The 23,305-nt window shown below is 39.9% G+C and overlaps 5 protein-coding genes across 5 annotated transcripts; all 5 read right to left on the bottom strand.

Moving 5' to 3' along the window:
• Positions 1–846: 846 nt before the first annotated feature.
• On the bottom strand, positions 847–3,520 carry LOC100749985 (zinc finger protein 224-like). The gene is made up of 2 exons (XM_003485753.4): positions 3,297–3,520; positions 847–1,570 (listed from the first exon to the last, which is right to left on the bottom strand). Exons 1-2 carry the CDS (start codon positions 3,370–3,372, stop codon positions 1,266–1,268), a joined length of 381 nt encoding a protein of 126 aa, XP_003485801.3. The 5' UTR covers positions 3,373–3,520; the 3' UTR covers positions 847–1,265.
• Positions 3,521–4,121: 601 nt separating this feature from the next.
• On the bottom strand, positions 4,122–6,533 carry LOC105682096 (zinc finger protein 596-like). Its single transcript, XM_012394181.1, has 3 exons — positions 6,488–6,533; positions 5,790–6,023; positions 4,122–4,531 (listed from the first exon to the last, which is right to left on the bottom strand). Exons 1-3 carry the CDS (start codon positions 6,531–6,533, stop codon positions 4,122–4,124), a joined length of 690 nt encoding a protein of 229 aa, XP_012249604.1.
• Positions 6,534–7,634: 1,101 nt separating this feature from the next.
• Positions 7,635–8,976, bottom strand: LOC105682104 (longitudinals lacking protein-like). The gene is made up of 2 exons (XM_024372504.2): positions 8,915–8,976; positions 7,635–8,242 (listed from the first exon to the last, which is right to left on the bottom strand). The coding sequence occupies exon 2, from the start codon at positions 8,187–8,189 to the stop codon at positions 7,869–7,871; it is 321 nt and encodes a 106-aa protein (XP_024228272.1). The 5' UTR covers positions 8,190–8,242; positions 8,915–8,976; the 3' UTR covers positions 7,635–7,868.
• A 130-nt stretch (positions 8,977–9,106) lies between these two features.
• Positions 9,107–12,169, bottom strand: LOC100749866 (zinc finger protein 761-like). Its single transcript, XM_024372600.2, has 3 exons — positions 12,160–12,169; positions 10,142–10,354; positions 9,107–9,474 (listed from the first exon to the last, which is right to left on the bottom strand). The coding sequence occupies exons 1-3, from the start codon at positions 12,167–12,169 to the stop codon at positions 9,107–9,109; spliced, it is 591 nt and encodes a 196-aa protein (XP_024228368.2).
• LOC105682100 (gastrula zinc finger protein XlCGF8.2DB-like) lies at positions 12,143–13,246 on the bottom strand. The gene is made up of 3 exons (XM_033324924.1): positions 12,899–13,246; positions 12,758–12,838; positions 12,143–12,648 (listed from the first exon to the last, which is right to left on the bottom strand). Exons 1-3 carry the CDS (start codon positions 12,930–12,932, stop codon positions 12,449–12,451), a joined length of 315 nt encoding a protein of 104 aa, XP_033180815.1. The 5' UTR covers positions 12,933–13,246; the 3' UTR covers positions 12,143–12,448.
• Positions 13,247–23,305: the final 10,059 nt, after the last annotated feature.

Below are 23,305 nucleotides of genomic sequence, written 5' to 3'. Positions count from 1 at the left end.
TCGATCGCTGCACTTGGTGAGTACTTGCGTTCTAGAAAATAGATAACAGAATCAATATCGTTCTGCGTTGTCTGCTATTCGTTTCGTCGACGATTCTCTTACATCGATAGTCGTTCGAAAGAGATGAAACGTGAATTACGCGAAAGTGGATTTACACTGAAAGCACGAATCGTGGTACGTTCAACCGATCACCGTGAAAACGATTACCCGCGGCTTTAAATCACCAGCTCTATCCTGTCGTTTCCAGTTATCAAGTCTGCGATCAAATTTTCGAAACTCCTGAACGTAAGACGCGTTCCGAGTGCTATTTAGACATGCACACTCAACGAGACATCGAGATCGCTTACGCCCTTGTATTTCTGTTTGATGTCCAAATATCGTCGAACGCGGCTTATCTTCAAGATTCTGTTACGTTTGCTGACGTTTTGGATGGCGCGTGTTATTAAGCAAATGTAAAACCCGTCTCATAAAATTAGTTACGAATATGAAGTTGATTTTCCTGGCAATTGACACAGACACATATACGAGGTTTAGGTTCACCGCAAACAAGGCTTCGTGTTATGATTAAGTAGCACGTTAAGTTTTTATACAAGCAGCCACACTTTACTTGCAACATTTATAAACTTCACCGAGATTTTCCACCTTTCTCTTTTCTTCCTTCTAATTCGCTTTATTTCACGAAAACGGTGAGCATGGTCGCCGATTCGGATACAACGTTGAACAAGCGACTCGACGACAACAGGCCGATAGGAAAGAGAGGAACAGCAACTTGCAATTTATTCGCATTGTTATACTTGAAATTGATTAAGACGGTATTATCGATGTCATTAAAGAATATAATGACAATTGTAATTCACCATATTTATTCATCCTTATCACGGCTTCCTAGTATTTATACGTTCAGGTATAGCAATTTATCGTTACGTACTTACACGCTATTAAGTAGAAACCGATTATGACTTAGTTCAGTTTTAGTCGACGAGATCTGATCGATCTGTGTCTGTGAAAGAAACCGGCGATAAGAAAAGTAATATTTTTAAAGCGGTACAACGAACGTATTCTAAAGCAGTCTTGTTGCGATTAACATAGTTTCATCGGCTTGAGATACTATCCCCGTCGATATAAAAAGACAATTTGAGAATCGCATCGAGTATTTTCGCAATAGTATATTCTCGAGGAACATTTTTGTTTCGCCGGTTAAAATATCGATATAAAAATATTCTAAAAATCATTCGTGGAACAAAGATCACTAAAGTTTATGCGGTTTAATGGGGCTTCGGTATCTTGTGTCGCCCCTGATAATGTTCGTTTAACTTATACTGGTGATAGAATTTTTTCGGACACAATTTGCAAGAAAACTTTTTTTCTTTGTTACCACACTCAACCCTCTGATGCCTTAATAAACTGTCTCTCCACTTGTACCTCTTGCCACAACCGAAACAAATATTCATCAAGTTGCCATCATTGCGCAAATATTTCATTTCATCTTTTTGCGGTAAATTCATGCTGGCCGCGTAAGGTTGAAACCCCGTTGACAAACCGTACGGCAGTTGCAACGAGAAGTAGCCATCTGAAATTCAAGAAACAAATAAACCGTTTAGACAGCATTGCCGAATTGTTACACGAGAGTGAATAATAGTGAAAGAATCTTAGAAGCGTAATTCGAGCACTTTTTCAACCTGTTCAAAGTTCTTACGATCAACCATGTCGATAATACTAGACGCTACGGAATTGTCAAACGATATCGATCGATACGCGCGGTGCAAGCTGAACGACGCGATTCTATAGTTTTTCGTCGATCTTACAATCGGTTCGTTAAAATGCCGCTTGAAAAATTCTGTACTAAACGAAGCGTTGAACAGGAGCAATAACATAAGATAAAACATTGAAACAACTTTATTCAACGAAAGTGAAATGCAACAGATCGTACGTAGGTACAATAATCATCGATCGATCGTTCGAAGAGGGAGCATTCGAATGGCAAATAGGTAGAAAGAACGGAAAGAATTCCAAAAAACCAATTCCAATTGCAATTCCAATTTGTAGAGTTCGCGGCTACAATATTACACAGGCTGGTGATTTTCTTAAGGGGGTATTCTGGTCTAGAAATTTGAAAAAATCGAAAATCTTTTTCTCATATTTCCAAAGTTTAGACATTCGAGAATATGCCCTTAAAAGGATTTTTCAAAATTTCAATTGTTTTATGAGTTACAGCCATTTTTCTGACGCAGCATCTGCTTAAACGCGTTTTTCTCGAAACTACTTTTTTTCGAGTTGGCGTGCACGATATCTCAAGTTCTAACGAACCGATTCATTTTAAATTTGGTCTAAATATTCCTTATATACTCCTCTATCGTCCGGACCACGCTCAGCTCAAAATCTTTAATATTACTATTTTTTAAACGTTCGGAATTGTGAAAAAAACGTGCGAAATAAGAAATTTTTTTTCAAACGGCCGTCATTTTGTGAGAAAATGTTGTATCGACTTTTCCAAGGTTCAGACGATAGCGGCATCCATACTAATTAAGAATCCGTTCGCATTTTTTGTTTCGGACGACCAGAAGGGTTGATATCATGCACGCCACGACACCCCATTTTTTTGGCAGCACCCACTTTGCCAGCTCGTAACTTTTTAAATATTGAGTTTTTTTTCAGTGAATTTTTTACGTAATCTCGAAATATCAATAAACAAATGCTAAAAAGAAGGATAGCAAAAATACTTTTTGTTTCGCTTGTACAGAGCTTCAAAAATCGCCCGAAACTCATGCCTCTAGACCAGAATACCCCCTTAAGTCGCTACTCTCTATTTGTGTTCTCGTACAGACATCTATATACTCCCATTGCTTGACTTGAAAAGCGGCAAGTGTACGAACGAGTCTAGTCCCTCCGTTACGTAAACCTACATGGCAAGCCATTTATATTTTCGCGTTTACAAATGCCAGTTGGCGTCAACTCCAGAATTTAGTAATTAACGTTTATTCGACGAAACTTCATCCGACGTAGCTTTGCGACGAATTTTTCCAAATAGTTGAGAAGAACATTCGCATCACACGCGTGTAATTTGTCGACAGTCGTTATGGCACACGTTAAATTACTGTGGTTCGCGCGCACATATAGTTGTGCGTGTAACCATGTGTCAGTGGAATAACTTTATCAAGTTCCATGTAACGTGGCAGACACGAAATGAAAACATTATTGACGATATAAAAATGTTTATAGACACGCGCGATATATTTGGCTGCTGGTCAAATCGCTCGATGGAAAAAGATTCGAATGCAAAAAGAGAAACTTAGCACCTGGCGGATTTATAGGTCGTGGTAAGCATCGACGTGATTCCGTAGTTCGTATCGGTACTTGAACTTTTTGTCGCATAGATGACAGGAAAATTTCTTCTCCTTGTTCCCACAGTCGACTCTCTGATGTCTCCTCAAGCTATCCTGCCATTTGTATCTTTTTCCACAATGAAGGCACACGAATCGTGGTCCAGGAGCAGTGACGCACGAGTTGGATTCGTAACGTGGATGCATACCGCTCGCGAGACTCGTCGATCCTCCGATTTCCGAGATGTACGATTTGTTAAGGAAGTACGAAGGTTCCTCGTCTTCTCCGATGTTACGAGCCTTTCTCTTCAGCACCCATAACGCGCTGTAATCTCTCGTATCTTCGATACCTGCGGGAAAAACGTTCAGTGGCAGCGATCACGTTTCATGCGCGATAATTATTGCGAATCATGTAAACTAAAGGCAATGTAATATACTTTCGAATGTTTCCAGTGTTTGTTCTATGTTTAATTGACGCATAAATATAGATACAAATACAAATTGTATGGAAATAAACAAGCGTGAACATTTCCGTTAGGTCGCATAAATTTCGCAGAATGTTAATCGAACAAAGTCGTGAGAAACATTTCTCTTTCTCGTTTTGAGAAAAAAAGAGAACAAAAAAGGAAATGTATCGATCAAATGCGATTCGACAGTTTCTTTCGATAACTCAAAATTCCATTTAAAATGGGGAAAATCCACGTTCTCTCGCGCCATCAGAAACGAACAATCACGAAACGACAAAGGTTCCGAATAGTCTCAAAGTGAGAAGAAAATTGTCTGCACGCTTTTTTTTTTTTATTAAACGGTCGGTTTATCGGTAGCTGTAGACGCGTTGTCTTTGTCGCCGCAAACGAGTCTCTGATGCCTCCTCAACGTGTCCAGTCTTTTGTAACCTTTGCCGCACTGATTGCAATAAAACTTTTGTCGATGTAGCCATTCGACTTCCTCTTGCAGCTTCTCCAACGACGCGTCGCATTTGGCTTGGTGCCGTTTAAGACTGTCCATTCGCGTGTACGCTCTGTCGCAACCGTCGCATCGAAATTGTTGATGAGATTTCACGCTTTTCCGGAGCACGCTCGATTCCATGGAATTCAAGATGGACGAGTCACAGAGCAAATAGTTCATCGCTAACTGTCCGTGAAACGAGATCTCACAAACCTCGGCGTCGTCCTCTTGCTCTTTTTCCGAGTAGCTCTCCGACTTCTCACCTGCAAAGAACACCATTTCTTCGTTATAAATGGGAGATCGCAAGTACCTTGTTGCGCTAGTTTTCCTCAAAAAGGGTAGAAGCATGCATGTGTTTCGTTATAGTCAAATTACCTTCCATTCGCCTTGCCTTTCAGCAAAAGCTTGACATACGTGACTATTCGCTGATTATAACGCGAATATCACTAACTTCGTTAGCGATCGGAAAAACGACTATAAACGAGCGTTCTTTACCGAGAGAGAGAGAGAGAGAGAGAGAGAGAGAGAGATGGGAGAGCAGGAGAGAGAAAGAAAGAGAGAGAGAGAGAGAAAGAGAGAGAGAGAGAGAGAGAGAGAGAGAATTCATCGAACAGATGAGCGGAGATTAAAGAGTGTCGTTTGAAAAACGTTTTATTCAATTTGGAACATACCAAGAAACATTAGCTTCATGGACGCGCTTAATTTCGCGGTTATTTACTGTGATACATTTACAGCATCCTCGATATACATATACACACGTACATAGAGCATGAAAGTGAAATTCTTTCTGACAAAAACCATATCACAAAGCAAAATATTACAATTATCGTATTGTGATATTACGCTAATTGCTTCGTCTTCGATGATTATTAGAGTATTTGATACCGTGGATTTTCAACCATTTACACCGATAGGATAGAGTTTTACCACTCTATAGAAAATAAACAGCACTGTTGTGGCGCGATGCAAGAGTATTTTTTCTAAATAGATGAAAATCCAGACTATCATAGTCACGTTCTTTAATGTAAGTTGTCTCGTATTTCTTCCTCTTTCTGTGCAATATTATGTAATATTTTCAACAAGAAATACTTGTAAAGGTAGCGCGACTTCACGGTTTGTATAATATAGAATGTATAACAAGGTACATAACACAGTGGCACTTATTTGAAAAGATGAAAACGTTGAATTGGTACAGAGCGTATATGTTGTTTCCTTTTCTCTTCCCCCCTCAATCTTCTTTATAACGAGCTAATCCATAACTGTGGTAACGATTGATAAAGATAAGAAAGATCGTACGCGTAACATGATCAACGTATAAATTTTATATACTTCGCTTCGAGCGAATCACGAAAGTGGGAAACAGCCAGAAGAAAGAAAAACCAAGGTAAAAATTTGTTAAAGTGGAAACTCAGTATTTTTGATGCACGGCGTTCTCCTATGATGTTTGCGATTTTAAAAAGAGAGTCGAATGCGCCGATTTCACGTGAGAGATCAGCGAGAGCGGCTTCGCGAACTTCTTGCCGCAAAAGCGGCAGTACATTCTGTCTCCTTTTACTCTGCAATAATTCTTCTCGTGTCTTCGAAGACTGTCGAGCCTCGAGAAGCTTTTGCCGCATTCCTCGCAGATCACGCTCTTTGCAGCCTTCTTTCGTTCCGCCAAATCGTAACTGCTGGCAACGAACTCGAACAGTGTCTGCGGCTCCTCGTACTCGTTCTCCTGCTTCACGAACCAATCGCTCAAGTCCGCTCGTTTCCCTGCGAAGAACGAACGGTTCGCGTTAGCAAATATAATTACGTGGGTTTTATCGTTAGTCGGTTGATCGTATGAAACACAGGACAGTACATGCATCGGAAAAGATACAAATTTTCACTACTGCTTCGGTGGCAGTAATCACGTAAATATACTAATTTCATCGTGTTTCCGCGATATTGCGGGAAACGACATGGCATAGAATCGATTTCGACCGATGTGAAACACACCTTTCTCTTTTTTGACGTAGGTCGCTTATTCGTCACTTATTCGTCGCTTATTCGTCGCGTTCATGCCTTATCCCACATTCAAAGAACAGCAGACAGAACGTGTTGTTGCGGAGCCAGATGTGTTTATTGATCGAACGTAACAAAATTGAAAAATATGCTATGCCCGCGTCAGGTAGCTTAATTATCTTTATTCGAGATTCGATTAGAATAAGGCTATAATAAAAGTTTCAAATTTCTACCCACGCAGAACACACTCATAACATTTGACAGCAGTACTTGAACCATTCGTTTGATACATTCGTTTGAGTTTCTCTCTAACCTCCGCGAAGCTCCGGCAAAACGCGTGAAACGCAGAGTTTATTCGTCTTGTTGCTAGTCGATGACAACTGCTTTGTACGAAACGAAGGACGTTCAACGAGCTTTCCTAAAAGCAAATCGTTCGTTGTTTCTAATTAGACATCGATCAAATTCGTCGCAGGGGAAATATAGCTTGATCGAATCGATGACAACGTGTGAAAGCAAAGCTCAAACATAAGCGGAGACAGATTACATTAACATAGAAGATTAGTGGTTATAAAGAAGATCATTCGATAAGGAGCGAAAGCAAATATTGTGCCACCACTTTATAATAAAGCTCTTTTCCATCAGGAGCCCGGAATAATGTCACTGATTTCTTACATGTATGCTATACACTAGTATAGCAATACTGCACTGTTAGTTGATGCGGTACAAATAAATTACAATCGTCGATTATACTCTAGTTACAAGAATAAACACATCGAGTGAAGTTACGCAAAAGTGTAAAAAGATAGATGGATTAAGTGAAAAGAGAAAGGAAGTGATATTACTATATTACTGACTACTAAAATATAAAGCCCACTGTCCCTTCGCTTACTAACTTGGCGAAGTAGCGTAGCATATACGTATAGAGTGTTTGATGCGACTAAGAACGCGGAACGTTCGATGAAGATGATGATATTTGCTCTCGACGGGTTAAAAATGCGTAGGATCGTCGACAAGTTAAGGAGCGGTGTGTTTGGTATTGTAGTGATTTGTCAATTCGTATCTCCGGTAAAACTCCCTTCGACATATTCTGCAGTGATGTTTGGGTAATTTCCCGCATTCGAGTCTTTGATGTCTGCGGAGATTAGCCATCCACGAGTATCCTTTGCCACACTCTCCACACATGTAACGTTGCAAGGAGGTATGCCCGCGAGTCAAGCGTGGTTTAATCGTTTCCGGAATCAGTTTGATATCCTTGGATTCAAAAGCAGCAAACTCGTTCATCAGGTTGGAATCGTCTGGAATACAAGAAACATCGATTACTGCGAATTCGTCGTAACCTATCGAGGAGGATAACGTGGGAGAAAGTGGCAAGAGTCTAGAGAAATTGGACACATCTATATTTGCTGATATTTATACGCACATAATTTACAAGCAATTCAAGTATGAATAATTTTATTGAATCGATGGATTTCACGCAAAATACAGCAAATACATCGCTGTACGAGCGATATACGGGGACGATGTACAATGAAAATGGAAAGAAAAGTAAACTTAAATACAAACTTAAGAGTTACTTCGAACTGAGAGAGAGAGCATCTGTACAGGTAAACTTTTCTAAATCAAGTCTGAATGATGAGCCAGCAAATGTTCTTTCAGTCTGTCGCGCCTGTAAAACTTTCTCGAGCAAAAATGACACTTGTTTCTCGCTTCCTTGTTGCCACATTGCAGCTGATGTCGACGTAAACTGTACATCCAGGTGTACTCTCTGCCGCAAAGCGCACAGGTGAAGAGCTGTTGTGGCTGTAGTTGATGCTGTTGCTGTTGCTGCTGTTGCTGTTGTTGTTGCAGCGGTTGTTTCTTGTTCGGATCGAGCACGGGACACGGATAGTAGTACGCATCGTTGTAGTTCCTTTCTTTCAGCAACAGATCGTCCATGGAACTGCTTCGATAATCGTTCAAAGTGCTCCAGACGCTCTTCGATAGAACACCTGTCGAAGTAACACATTGGTGAACAAGCAGCATTAGATCAAAAGAGGAAGTACCTCGGGACAGAGGAATGGTTTCGCGAAACAGGGTTAGATAAAAGTATGCGGTCAAATTAGGCGAATTCGGACAGATCGAGTAGGTGATCGAAGGAATCGCATTTGATTTGGTGCGGTGAAAGGAACACGAGCTACGAGAATCAATATCATTGTCAGTGACAGAAATGCTGGAAAACGGTGCCGTTCCATTATATGTACGTCAATATAATTATGTTTTAATCGTTCAGATTCGTTTATTTGTCGATACATATAAAACGCTATGGTGAGATATAAAGCATTACGATTGAAACATTTGTTTGGTATCCGTTCCGTTGAAACAAAGTATACGGAATGTAATGGACATGACAGTATTTCCGTACATTGTGCATCTTCAGCGTACACCTCGGTTCTTTCTCATACAATTACATCCCGTTACCTTTCCCGTTACGTATCCAAAATGTTATTTACATGGTGGATTAAATAGCAAATCTATTTTGTATAAAGAAAGATCTCATTCAACACGATTTATTTCGAGTGAAAAGAGAACCATCAAACGATTACGAAATTTTCGATCGGAATCGAATTTAAAATGAATCTAATCATAAGATACATGTATGCGTGTATAAAATTCAAACTAACAACTCAAGATCAAAGGTTTACACGCCTCCCACGTGATGTAATTCACAGAAGGGAAGGATTGTCGTTCGAAAGAAAAGGATAGAGCTGCAAAGATTAAAGACGAACGCTTTTAGATATTCGTAGAAAAGATTTGTTTAGCGCATTGATCGCAATCGATGCGTCGCGACTACTGTGGGAATCGCGGTCGAGCAGCTACTCCCGTTCTTTGGCGAATACCGGCGAGTCACCGGTTTTCTCCACAATGTGTCGCAGTCTTCTTCGGCATCCGACGATGTGCGAATTCAAGACGAATCTGTGCTTGAATCTTCTATCGCATATCGGGCAAACTTCGCAAGGTACAACGCCGCACTCGAGCCGTTTGTGACGACTCAAAGACGTGGTGGCCTTGTAAGTTTTCCCGCACCTGTTGCAAGCGTACTTCGACCCGTTATCCTTTCCATTTTTTCGTCTTCGATTTCTGTTCGGGTTGTAAGGCATGCCCGGGTAACGTACCCACAATGGTTCGCTATCGTCCTGCGGTTGTTGTATATCCTGCGATAACAGCATTGTCGCCAAAAGCCCTGAAACGAAATGATTTATTCGTTAGATGTCAAGCTTAGGCGTCCTTATCCGTTATAGTTTCGTCCTTAGCGAGATGAGCAAGAAAAAATATTTTCCCTTGATTCGAGAATTAAACGAGCTTTAAGTGTGCCATGTACCTGGGAAGTTGGATTTTTCACCACGGGTGTTTGTGGTCGGTGCAGCTTTGGATGTAAGGAGAACGATCAAATGAGTCGGGGGAAGAAGGACATGATAAAGAAGAGCGGTAATGTCCTTAAAAAAGCAAGCAAAAGAATAAACGTGTTATTTAAAGTTGAGAAGGTAATACGTAAAAGAACATGGTATCTTGCATCCGTAAAAAGTCTTTTTACATAATACTAATTGTAAGCAAGGGAAACGCGATCGTTATGTAGAGGAAAACATGTATTTATTTAACTGTGTAAAAACTATACAACGCCGCAGCTCTGTTGTCGCTTTCGCGTTACGATTCCTTCGTAACGTGTCCATTGGGTCTTCTTGCCTTGCTTCAAAATTTTATCGTCGCTTTGCAGAAGTTAGCTGTCGAATTATAGTTTTCACAGGCTTAAATTTTATTTATTCGCTTCTCCGTGTTTTCTGTTAGTACGACGAATGTAATATACAAGGCAGCGTTTTATATCGTTCCGTAGTATTCCCGCTTTCTTCTACACGAAGCCAAATGATGCGTTAGCTTGAACCTATGAGTGAACTTTTTCCCACAAATTTGACAGCTTTGTCTTGGCTCGACTCCGCATTCGAGCCTTTGATGCCTTCGTAGCGAAGTTTCCAGTTGATAACCCTTTCCACACCTGGTGCACTTGTGAATCACCGGTCGCCTCTTATATCGTAGATTTTCGATGTTCTTCACCGTCAGCCTTGGTACTGGAAAATAGAGAAAAGACGAAACGGTTGTCAGTAAGAGGAGAACGCGTTTCATTCGATATTTATACGCGAAAAAAAAGGAAAGAGGATCGTTACACGTCCTACGAGCGTAGTTATGTAATATATGTTAGGTTCACCGTTTAGTACGTGAATTCTAATATCGTAGAATGGAAACAAAGGCGAACGACAGCAGTGACAAGGAGGGGCACAGCGCAAGAACGAAAAAGAAAATTTGAATAATTTACTTACGAGAAACCGCGTTTTCTGGCGCAAGCCAAAATACTTTGTGCGTATACACGTGCAGCGTATACTTGAAATTTGGCCGAATTTTCCTCTCAGGAAGAGAAGAGAGGTAACACATTCCATTTCTTTCGTTTAATCGTATAATACTTACGAGACACGGGGGAAACGCGCGAGGATTTCGTTTACGAATGTTCGTTTCCTTGCTTCGCTAGTTTCCTTCGATTACCTTACGAATTTAATGAGAAGCAACCTCTTATATACACACAAACTACTCGTGGAACTTCGTTTGCAACGCTTAACATTTATTTCATGAAATAAAATTATCAAGATTTGATAATAAGTAAATTTCGTAACAACACACGTTCACAGTATATTAGAATCGTGTGCTGTGGTTGTTACTTCTCCGATTTGTTGCATTCGTATTAATCATCAGTGACTAGCTAGATTCAAGCTTGTTTCGTAGGTCATATATTAAGATAATGTATAAGTCTGGCATGTGACTGCCAACGATGTTTGTGCTTGAACTTCCGGCCGCAAATAGGACATTCAAAGGTAGGATCCTTGCCGCACTCAACTCGCAGATGCTTCTTCAACGAGTCTCGCCAAAGGTATCGCTTGCCGCACTGGAAGCACCACCACAATTTCTTCGCTGCAAAGAAAAATTCAGAAATTACTTGAACGGCCGTGCATAGAAATCTTTCTGGCAGAAACACGCCACGTTTCGCATAAAACAATTAAAAGCTATCGGTAACACAAACTGATGGCTTTCATGTAATCTGTGATCCGTCGGTGACGAAATTTCGGCAGCCGAATAAGTGAAAAATGCGATCGCCTGTGACAATGAGCGTTTCATTAACAGACAAGGAACAAGATTACAAAAAGATACGAAACTTTTCGGATACGTTCCTGTCTTTCATTCGTTTTAACACAATATGCGAAAAGAGGAGTCGCACTTATAGGTATTATGCGGATTTATTATCGTCGATAGTTACTGCTGCTGCATTATCTTCCGAGAAAACAGAAGAATCGGATAATCGTTGAGGATCGTTCGTTATAAATTAATATGATGCATGGATTTCGCGTGAGATTGCCATCGATGTTTATGCTTGAACTTCCTGCCACAAATTGGACACTTGAAAGTAGGTTCTTTGCCACATTCCACTCGGATATGATTCTTCAAGGAACCGCGCCATTGATAACGTTTGCCACATTGAAAGCAGATCCACCCCATCTGAGAGTGAGCTGCAAAAGAAGAAGCGTAAAGCGGATTGGTTAGTCTTCGATTTTTAAACTTTTGTCAGGAGGTAAATAAGTTCTCGGATTTTACTACTTTCCCCGTTACTTCATCGTTAGTACTAACGAGTAACAATAACGAAACGATTACACCTTAGACAATACAACATTAACACGTTGCTCTTGTACCGTGCTCGAAATTACTCGTCGGATCGTTCGATCGAGCAATTTAATGCAAAACATTTCCTAATCGCTTATCAAACGACGAGGTCTATTCTCAATAACTTTGCGCAGAAATTAGACGTTTCATCGTTAAATTTTTAACGAACCTTTATTCATTTTCTAACAAGTTCGCTTACAATCTGCTGGAAGCCCTCAATTTCCTAAACTTTGTATAGTAGTGGTAAGATTTTCCGATTAATTTGTACAAAATTGATATTCTGAAATATTCCGATGAAAAATATGGAATAGATGATCGAATATCGAAAAAAAGTGAAATAGGGGCAGCATCACGCATCGTCTATAAAATAAAAATGAAATAGGTCAGCATCACACATTGTCCATAAGAAAGAAATGCGTGGTGAGACGTGAGAATTGGACTTCATTTCCAACGCATTATTAAAATCCTTGACTATGCAAATTCGAGGTAAGGTGCGACTGCAATCTGTGCTTGTACTTGAATCTCCTTCCGCAAAGGACGCAGTTGAATTTCGGTTCCTTTCCGCAAAGGCGGAGATGCGTATACATGGAAGATTTTTTCGAGTAGATCTTGCCGCATACTCTGCACGGATATACAGTTTCCCGAGCGGCCAGCTCACCTGGAACACAAACGATTAGTCGTGCGTGGATGCAGAAGGCAAAGTGTTTCGCGTTCACCGACCAGATCGGACAATCCACCCCATTACATTGATTGGCTACGATGCATACCTGATTCCACAAGATTACTTAAATTAACCGCAAGTATCGTCGATTCGTTTATTTCGCGGGAAAACACTCGAAATTCAAGCGTTTGCGTTACATTTGCGTAAAGCGGAAAGGAACATTAACCGGTAACAAATTTTCAGGTAAATTTATGGGATAGAGTCGGAATAAACTTTAGCATAGTGAGCAGGCGACTGTTACAAAAATTTACATCAACATCTATTCTTAGCGAAATATCTTATCTCTGTTTATTGCTCAACTTCCTGTTTCTTTGCGTATTGCTGTAGTTTTGGAACCAGCAGCAAATTGCATAGTTTTCGTTAGCATAGTACACGTATAGCACAGTGGTACATCCAGAAAATCTAGCAAAATACGAAATTTTTCGGATGCTATTAAAATATCATTTTCTACTTGTTTCTTTTTTCTATCAGAGTCTTTTTCTCGTCAGTCTCATTTTCTTCGCGTGCAAATTATCGTGCAAAATGCGTTCGGCACTCAATACGTTGGACAAATCAAATATACGATATTCGATTTTAAAACGCAGCTCGCAGCACAGGCAGATCGACGTAATTGTGGATAGACTTGTGATGCTTCGCGAGATGGTGTTTGTGTTTAAATTTTCTTCCGCAGACTTTGCAAGAGAATCGTGGCTCGATACCGCATTCCATGCGCTTGTGTAAATTCAACGATTCTTTCCATTTGTACGTTTTTCCACAGTTGTTACAGAGATAGCTCGAACGAAACACGAAAATCGGTAAACCTGAAATCACAAAAATATACATTTTTATTAGAACTAAGAATCGACCGCTGTTTGTTCGATCAACACACTTATACACTTTCCATATTTTATGAAAAACTACTCTGTTAACAGCACGTTCAATGCACGTTCAATGAACAACATCTTTTATTATTACATCCAAGGATCGTTTACACATATTTCTATATGTATACCGTATACACATATAATATGACAGAGTGTACCGCTGAAAAATTATCGTGCGACAGATAATGCCGATATCTACTTCGTGATAATTGCGGACGCGATATAGAGCCGATCGACAAGGTTCTATTACTTGAAGATTTTGTATCGTTTCTTTGCTTCCTCATCGGATCACGTTGCCAGTATGGAAATGAAAGGAAAAGAAAAGAAAAACGAAGAAACGCGTCGATTTCATTAGTATCTTTTCAACCAAACGAGTTCCGATTGATCACGATGATGACGTCTCTTTAAATGTTCTTTCAGATGGTGCTTATGCTTGAATCTTCTGCTGCAAAAGATACAGCCAAACTGCGGCTCTTTTCCACATTCCAGTCGACGATGTGTATTGAACGAATCCCTCCACCTGTACGACCTGCCGCATCTGACACAGACGTGCTCCTTGAACAATCCTAAAAATTAACACACCGAATTTGTACTACCATTTCAATCAGTCCTTCGAACGACGTGCTTAACTATTTAGAGGGAACAACTGGGTACTTGATATTCTAAAGTGTATTCGCAGATCTTTCTTGATTGCGGGACGACGCTCGAAACGGTATACAGAGTTGTACGCTAGATCTTAGTACACCTGCGAAACGAGCGAGACATTTGCCTTTCTCTTTTCTTACAGAGAATCCCTTTTAACCGATTATTCCCTTTACATTTTACGCCATAGATCGAAACGATATTCGTCGTGACTAATTCGCTACTAATTCGTATTACGCGTTTCTTTAAATTATTTATTGCGACTAAATTTTACATAACGTACATAAATACAATTTCATGTATAAAACATACATATTTAAACGATGGAAACATGGAGCGTAGTACAAGTTTTGTCTAAAAGAGTTACCGCCATTACGCACGATACGTGTTATCGTAATACGAAGTTAAACGAGCGTAGCTACGGAACAGCTATGTTTTAACATTTTAACCGACACATTTTCATGTCGAAACTTGACAATGCTATTGCGCGGCACCGTTGCTCGAACCGAGGTAAATATTTTTCCCGTTCGAAATAATCCAATGATGAACGTTGATCAAATGTTTCTTTAACATCCATTTGTGGCGAATTTTCGTGCCGCAAACGGGGCAAGAGTGTTGCGGGTCCTTCCCGCATTCTTCTCTTTCATGTCTAACCAACGATTGCATCCATCTGTATTCCTTGCCGCAATTCGAACAGAAGTGTCTCCCAAGTCTCTTGTAATAGTCTGAACCGCAGTAAGCTGAAAGAACAATGCAGTTTCTGTAATTATGTAGGTTCAGGTATACGCCTATTCGAATAGCTTCTTAGCGTTTTCCTATTACGCTTATCCTTACGCTCCTTTGAACGTAAAATGAAAGAAAAGCATCGCCCTAATGTGAAAATGTATCGAGCGCAATAATTCAAAACACTGAAACTTTCGATGAAATCGCTTTATTAAAATTGCGAGCTGTTTTCAATTAATCGGTCCATCACCATTTTTTGCGTTAAAATAGTTGCTTGCTAAAAGCTCAAATATTATTCAGATGTAATCATTAGCAATCAGATTCCGCGTTGCTCCATTCTTGAAACGTTCGGTCCGTGTTAATTCCAGTTGAGGCTTGGTTTTCTGTCTCGGTGTAAGTAGTTCTTGTTTCATTTGGCAGTCGCTGCGTAGTCTTTTCAATCGATTACTCGTACTACAACGTTTCCACGCTATTGTAACAATCGAAACCCTACTATACGTTTCATTTATTTTAAATCGCATATTCTCAGAGTAATAATCGTTCGAGTCTTATAGAACGGTGATAGACGGTGTGTTCTCTAAACAGGTGAATCTGTAACGCGTGGACCACTATACGCAATAGAAATATTTATTTACACTGTGAACGTATGAAAATACGTAAACTGACATTAAGATAGATACAGGTATAAACACGATGATTCGCTCTCTCGGTCCGATGTTAATAAATTAGGAGATTCGTTATTAATTTTTGATAATAAACAGTCGAAGGATTCGAGCTGGAATCACATTTTTGTACAATTCTTTACAACATCAGAGATTCTATAAACGCGATTTCGAACGAATTCCGCGATTCACAAATTTAAGAACCGAAATTCGGAATTGGGAATTTAGAATTCAGAATCTATAGTCGACTGAAGCAATATTATGGAAAAGTGTTCTTTTTATGTTTATCAGTGAGATGTATCGATGATTTGAAATCGACAATGTCAGTCTTATAAACGTGCAAATCGATACTGTGTATGAACTTACAGTATCGAGATACGCTAACGCAGACGATGAAACGCATTCTAATATCTTACTCTTCTTATCAAGTTCGGAATGTTTAAAAAAGCTATCGGAAAGACGCGATATAAAAATGTTTTCTTTTCTTTTTTACCGAAAGGGAGAATATTACCGTCCGAAATATTCCGATCGGTTTGCAAAGGGACGCAGGAGCTCGAGATTCTCGACGTTCATGGTTTCGGAAAGGTTTCCCAATTCTAACCATCTCACTCTGCTTTGTGAACGTTATTTTCGTGACGTAACAAGTAATCTCTGCGTTTGAATTTTCTGCCGCAGAGGGTACACTTGTGCCTAGGTAACTTTCCGCAGCCTTCTCGAAGATGTCTGGTCAAGGAGTCCGTCCATGTGTAACGTTTGCCACACTTGTAACAGGTAAACGGAGTGTCGTAGTTGACACGATTGTGGTCCCTCTTCGAGTCTGAAACAGATCAGAAAGAGAACGAGAGATTAACGAGATTAACGGAGTTTCGTTGGCCGTTCAGTATCCTTTATCTCGCGCGCGAGTCGTTTATTTTATCTCACGTTGGAAGTCGTGTCTCGTTGCAAGAAGCAACGGTATTCCAACGATACGTTCGCCACGAAAAAGGTCATGCTTATCATTCGTCGGCAATCTTCGAGGCGCATTAAGGACCGCGTTAAGAAGCAAACCTGAAGGAGGGATCAAGAAGGAAGCGAACAAAAAAAAAAAAATATTGTATGTACGTACACTCTTCTTTATTGCTCTTCCAGCTCGTGTTACGTATAGATACTACCTGAAAAATAACTGAATAATTTCGGTAAATGACGCAACATTTGTGCGTGTATTAATGACATTAACAACGTTCAAAGGTTATCGACGTTAACGAAAAAAAAATTAATCGTAGAACGGTTCTTTCGATATTCGATTCGCTTCCTGAAGGATCTTTATCACGGAATTTTCTACCACACACCGAGTACGTTTATTTCGCTTCTACGCCGTACTCGCAGTTTTTACACTTTCTACTCTTCGATGCTTGCCGCATTTTTCTCCTAAGTGTCGATGATACGAAGTCTTCCGAGAATAGGTTCTACCGCATACGCTGCATCGGTAGAGAGTGTTGTTCGCCATACCGGCATGCCCTACAGCCGCCACCCAGCCTGAAATCGTAGTTTCAGCTGTTAGATACGTCAACGTTTCCCTCGTATTACCATCTACAACCTTACTACCTTCAAACTCTCCTGTATCTCAACTTGGCTTCAAATATATCTGTACATATATCTACGCTTTTAACGTTTCCCTTATTGACCGCGATTTTGATCGTTTTAACATGTTGTTAAACTAAAACAGCGGAAAGATGATACCTTGCCATGTGTTCCGTCGTTTCATCCACTCGAGAAGCAAAGTGAATGTAATCGAAGTTGAAGCAAGAAGCAGTCACCGGCCAATTAACGGCGATCGTTAAAATTAAAAGCGAATAAAAGTAGTTGGCGATGCATGGAAAATTGTCTTTATTCTGCGGTGCGTGAAGAGTTCAAATAGTCTCGGTTAAACGTCGAATACAGAAAATACTCTACGAGATCAATATACACTGTACACATACATAGAGAGTTATTTTCTTTCGTTATCAGCGAAAACGTGGGAAACGACGAGTAAATATATGTCGGAGATGAAAGGACAGCGAGGAAAACCTCAATATTCTGGTCCAGATTTTTACTATAGCTACACTTAAGCAATAAAAAAAAAAAAAAAAAAGAAATAGTTCTAATGTTCCAACCTGGCTTTATGACGATGGGTTCGGGCTCAAGGTGACATAGTGGATCACTAGACGTAGCCACGATCACGGGAGGGACGTGTTCCTGACAGAAGTATGGAATGATTATATGGCTCTCCTTAAAAACAAAGATTTGAGATGTACGTTATTCCTCGCATTACTACTATATCAATCATTCTTTTGTCAGAAAATCTCAAGACTACGGATTCTTTAATTAGTGAACACTCGGCTCCAAAATCGAAGTAAAATGGAAACGACTCACCCGGATGACTTGATCCATCAGTTGATGCTCCCACTACGTAGAAATCGATTCGACGCTCGTTATTGAAATTATATTCAGGGCACTGCTTTGTAAAGGATTTTCCTCCATAGTCAGATTGACAGCTGCGCATCGTGCAGCGGAATCGGAGCCCGCGGTTTCAGGGTTAAAACGCGGTGGCGAAAAATGGTTAGGTTTCACACTCGATTTTTGCGCTAGCGACTGAATTAACTCGCTCACGATGGTCGTAAGCTCTTGCAGTGTTATAACCAGCACTGATCACACTTCTGATGTCGGTGTCTGGTTTGAATTTTGGGGGGCGTTCGATGAACCTTTACTTACTTTACTATCGCGAATGTAGCTAATGTTTATTGGTACAAATGTGGACACTACAAGAGGCTATGAGTAATAGCGGCGATAGGAAGGTCGAGATGACGTTGACAACCTAGTACACGATTCGGATAACTTTCTCGATAACTCAATCAGCAATTCGCCCAACGACTAACTAATTAATTAAGTCGTAATCCAAATGAAACTGCCCTTATATATCTGTCTATCCTTCCTTTATATGTCTGCCCTTATAAACTGTCCCCACGTCAATCTTTGTTTTTAAGGAAAGCCATATTATCATTCCATACCTCTGTCAGGTACACTTCCCTCCCGTGACTGTGGCTACGTCTAGTGACCCTCTATGTCACCTTGAGCCTGAACCCATCGTCACAAAACCAGGTTGGAACATTAGAACTATTTTTTATTTTTTTTGTATCGCTTAAGTGTAGCTATAGTCAAAGTCTGGACTAGGGTATTGGGGGTTTTTCCAACATTCCAGACGGAAAGTCTCGCTATCCTTCCATCTCTGACATATATAATAACTTGACGCTACATTCGGATTATAAGGTATCGTTACTCGATTATACTTGAGCTCGGAGAATTCAAAAACGATCGGGTCACATGATGCATCCATGGACTGTCCAGATGTGTCGCTAAAAATTCGAACGTTGCTTAAACGCTTTTGGACAATAACGGCACAAGTATTGCGGCATTTTGCCACACTCCTCTCGCAAGTGACGATTCAGCGTGCTTTTGTTCATGTAGGACCTGTTGCACTTGAAACAGGGGTACGGCTTCTGGAAATCATCCCGAGCAACGTTTCCCGGAAATCTCGGCTGACCTGAAATCAAAATCCAGAGCTGATCAATCACATATAGAGAGCGTTTCTCGCGATTTAAAAAGAGCTGTAACATCTTCGATGGTAGTTTAATCGATCTCAAATACGTTCTGATCCGATACGAGCCCGTAACCATAGGAAATCTGATGGTATATTTCAAAATCGGTTGCATTCTCTAATGCCGCGAAGAAATTGAAAACAAAGAAACTGAAATGGTCTCCTTCTTCTTTTGTCATCTTCGGTTTCGTGGAAACAGATACGAGAAAGCAAATGATAATAAACGCGATTGCTCTAGAACCACTTGGCAATAAAAAGAAAAAGTCAGCAATTCGCACGACTGTCGATCTTCCGTGAAGATTCTTGCTCTTCCTTGTGTCTTCCATTGGTCTTCCAGTAGGCGAAAACACTCAAGTAGTTCGAACGCAAAAATATCTGAACGGCTACGGACGAATTCGAAAGATCTGAGACATGGTTAACCTTTGCAATTACAGTTTTATTTTCGCGTTGTTCGATAATCATAATAAAGTTATAATAAACTACAATAACACTTTGAGAAACTAGTTTATATATAACCAAGGCCTCAGCAAGCATCGTTCTCACGATTTTTGTTCATATATTGTACATCAATTATTCAACATATCACAGAACATTTCTCGTAGAATGAAATTTTTTAAATGAATCGAACTTTCTTGAGAGCCGGTCGACAGTGTCGCACATCGTACGGCTGTTGTTTCGTATTTTCCAGGAAATCGAATTTTTTTCATCTCTTCTTCTACTTCCGTCGAAAAAAATAGTATTATTAAAACGAAAGGAAGCGCCGCGGGTAAAAAAAAGTATTTCAAACGAAAACGTTCAAGCTTAATCTGTTTCTGCTATTTAATTATATGTCGATCATTGATAGAAGGGTAGCGTAGCGAGTTACATAAAGAAACAAGAAATATTGCGTAAAACTATACATGTAAGAAAGAAGGATCGTGTGAAATTCGATTCTCTTCAGGAGAAGTTCGAAGAAACCGACGACGAGGAAGGATGGGTATAAGTTTGGTCGACGATGATCTCTTCATGGGTGCATCGATCCTAGCAGGAAAATACGGCCGTGAATCTTCGAATTGTGTCGTTGAAAGTTAGTTTTTTGCTTGAATCCTTTCTCGCAGATACTGCAGATGTATTGAGGCGGTTTACCGCATTCGTCTTGGAGATGACGTTTTAGGCTGCTTTTGTTCTTATACAATCTACCGCACTTGTAGCAAGAAAACGGTTTCAGCAAGAAATCTTGAGCCCGCAGTGACGGATACATGTTCCTTGAGCAACTACCTGTAATTTAGAGGTCAAAAGAGCTTCGATTATTCGAACTAATCTCGTTTGAGCTAAATTAAAAACGCGTTCCTTCAAAATTCTCTTTCGTTCTTTTCATCTCACTTTTCGCTAAATCAACGACGCGCGTCTCGATATATATGCATACATAGAAACGAGTTTACGTGTGTGTTTTCAAACGAATGATTGCAATACTCCAGCATCGAAAAAATGATCGATACGTTTCGAATATTAAAAATGTGCTAGTGCGCCCCAACTGAACTAACGAAACTGAAATGTGAAGGTTGATCTTGATCTTTGATAGTTGCGTATCTTCGGATGATGATCGGATGTGAAATGAGTTATCAGCTATGTGTGCTTGTTCCATTATTTCGGAAGCTTTATTATCCAGAATGTTAAACATGCTCGCGAATAAAATAAAAATTTATCATATTTCCGGAAATTAGACGGAAAAGGTGGAATTTCACCTTCCTCGTTCTCCAAGAACAGAAATATACGTTTCATTTGACTTTGTACGACTTCCATTCGAAGTCTTTCTCTTGTAGATATAATAGATACACAAGTTTCCTGCAATCATCGCGTATGTGACGGTGCAACGTCGTGGCATCGTCTCGAGTGCAAGATCTTCCGCAGAAGTAGCCAACATGGTCTTCGTTTTGGAGATTACGCTCTTTCAGCAATTGTCAGTCTCTTCTCCACTTTGCGTTCTGTAATAGAGAGAAAAAAAAAGTAAAGTTGTTCCATAACATGATCAATCGCTTTCCACCGCAATGTATCTGATTGATCCGATAAAAATGGTAACATTGGGATAACTACAGACAATAGAAATCTGCTTCCAAAGTTAACGCAGAAACTATCAAGAAAATGTCTTCTTCAGAAGAGTATATACTCTTGTCGCGATAATACTCTTGTTGATCCGTTGAATAATTATGTCGCAACCGGTATCGTTCTGTTTGCAGGAAACTCGAAACGATTACAATAATTCTTGAAGAAAGAATGGCAATCTTATCTGAGATTTTTTACGAGGGAGCTTTGCAACGAAAATTATTCTATCGTTTCTAGAATCGATTAAATAAAGAACAAATAAAGAATTTCGATGGAAAGATCGAAATTCAACGAAACATTTACAAAATTATTTCTATGAATTTGTTCAAATGACAATCTTTTCCTGGGCTATGTTGTAGATTGTTGTGGAAAAAAATTCGGATTGCGATCATAAAATAAAAGACTCTCTTATCCCCGTGAAAATCTCAGACAAATAAGCAACACGAGCAAACTCGAGTCAACGTTGTTGCCGAAAATATTTCATCATTTTTACTCCATTATCGTGAAATCTATTTTGCGATACGCCGACGAGTTCCATATTTATTCGATTAAACGAGATATGTCTGTTGTACAAGCGTATCAAACGACAAATTTTATTCGAGTTCTATTTCGTGTTCGTACCGTGCAGGAGAACAACGTATGATCCGTGCGTACGATCTAACCTGAAAAAAAAAATTGGTAGAAATTAGAAGCATTGTTATGTGACTGTCCGCCAGATTATTCTTTCTAATTTTATCCAGTCTTTGTAAAAATGCATAGACCGTTACAGCGAGTCGAGTTGAGACAGGGTAAAATTTTATTTCGTAATATTACATAAAACATAAAAACATTGAACTCCTCTATTTGAAGACTAACATAGCGGCTCCGTTCAAAGAAGCCACTCGGTGAATGGAATTCAAATGTTTAAACAAATGATGTTTGTGCATGAATCGGTATCCGCAAATTTTACAAATAAACTGCGGCAATTTCCCGCACTCCACGCGCCTGTGTTTAAACAGAGACTCCTTCCACTTGTACGATTTGCCACAAGTCTCGCAGAAAAATCTCGTTTCGTTAAATTGGCTTGCGATTTCTGTTCCCTGATGCTGTCCCGATCGTTGGCGTCGATGACTTCGTGGTTGCCACATCGACTCTGCAAAACCATGCAAACGGTAATAGAAGCGTTAATCGAATTAAAATATAATTCAATCACTGAAATGATTACGAACATGGATCTGACAAATGAGAGTATCCTTAAAGAATGTTATACACATAGATTATTTGTTCGAAACAAGGATTGGTGCCGACCACCTCAAATGAATCGAACGCAAAAGTGCCGCGGAAAGTTCCGTGAAGAATGTTTGATTTATTTCGTGAAGTAAATAAACGAGGATGTTTTTCATTGGATAAATTACAAAAATAACAGATTCCAGATTTTCCGATTGACGAAACCGAGATCCTAGTCGACGCGAAATCCTAGTAACAGAGAATTAACAATTCGAAAAGCCCGAGTTTCTTAAATCTTTGCGGCGGCAGCTTCTCAAGTGCTGCGTCACGTGATGTCTGTGTTTAAACATTTTCCTGCACTGCGGACACGGTACGTTCGGCATTTTTCCACACTCGTACCGCAGATGTCGATCGAGCGAACTCTTTTGACTGTACACCTTGCCGCAAGTACATACGTGCTTCTTCGCGTTTATGGAAATCGAGGGCAGCTCTGGAAAGTGGTCGAACGCAAGCCCCACACCTTTTACGTGAAACAAGCCCGTGTCATCTGAAATCAGAAATATCGCCTTCCGTTAGTCACTTTCGTATCTCGTACGTATTTACGGTTCAACGTTTGTTTCTCACTAGCTCGGTCGAAACACACTGTGTCTTCTTTCTTCTTTTTCAAGACCTTGAATATACATATATACATACACGAGGATGTCGGATCTCCTGATTTTATTTGCATTGTCTTTTAACAATTCTTCGATAAATTAATCGTAATTGAATGGATAGAAAACATTCGTATCATAGTCTTGTATGTT

The sequence above is a fragment of the Bombus impatiens genome, unplaced genomic scaffold, assembly GCF_000188095.3.
Source record: "Bombus impatiens unplaced genomic scaffold, BIMP_2.2 scf_0080, whole genome shotgun sequence".
NCBI classification, from domain to species: domain Eukaryota; kingdom Metazoa; phylum Arthropoda; class Insecta; order Hymenoptera; family Apidae; genus Bombus; species Bombus impatiens.
Note: the sequence above shows the minus strand (reverse complement) of the source record. Positions and strands in the feature narration are given on the sequence as shown.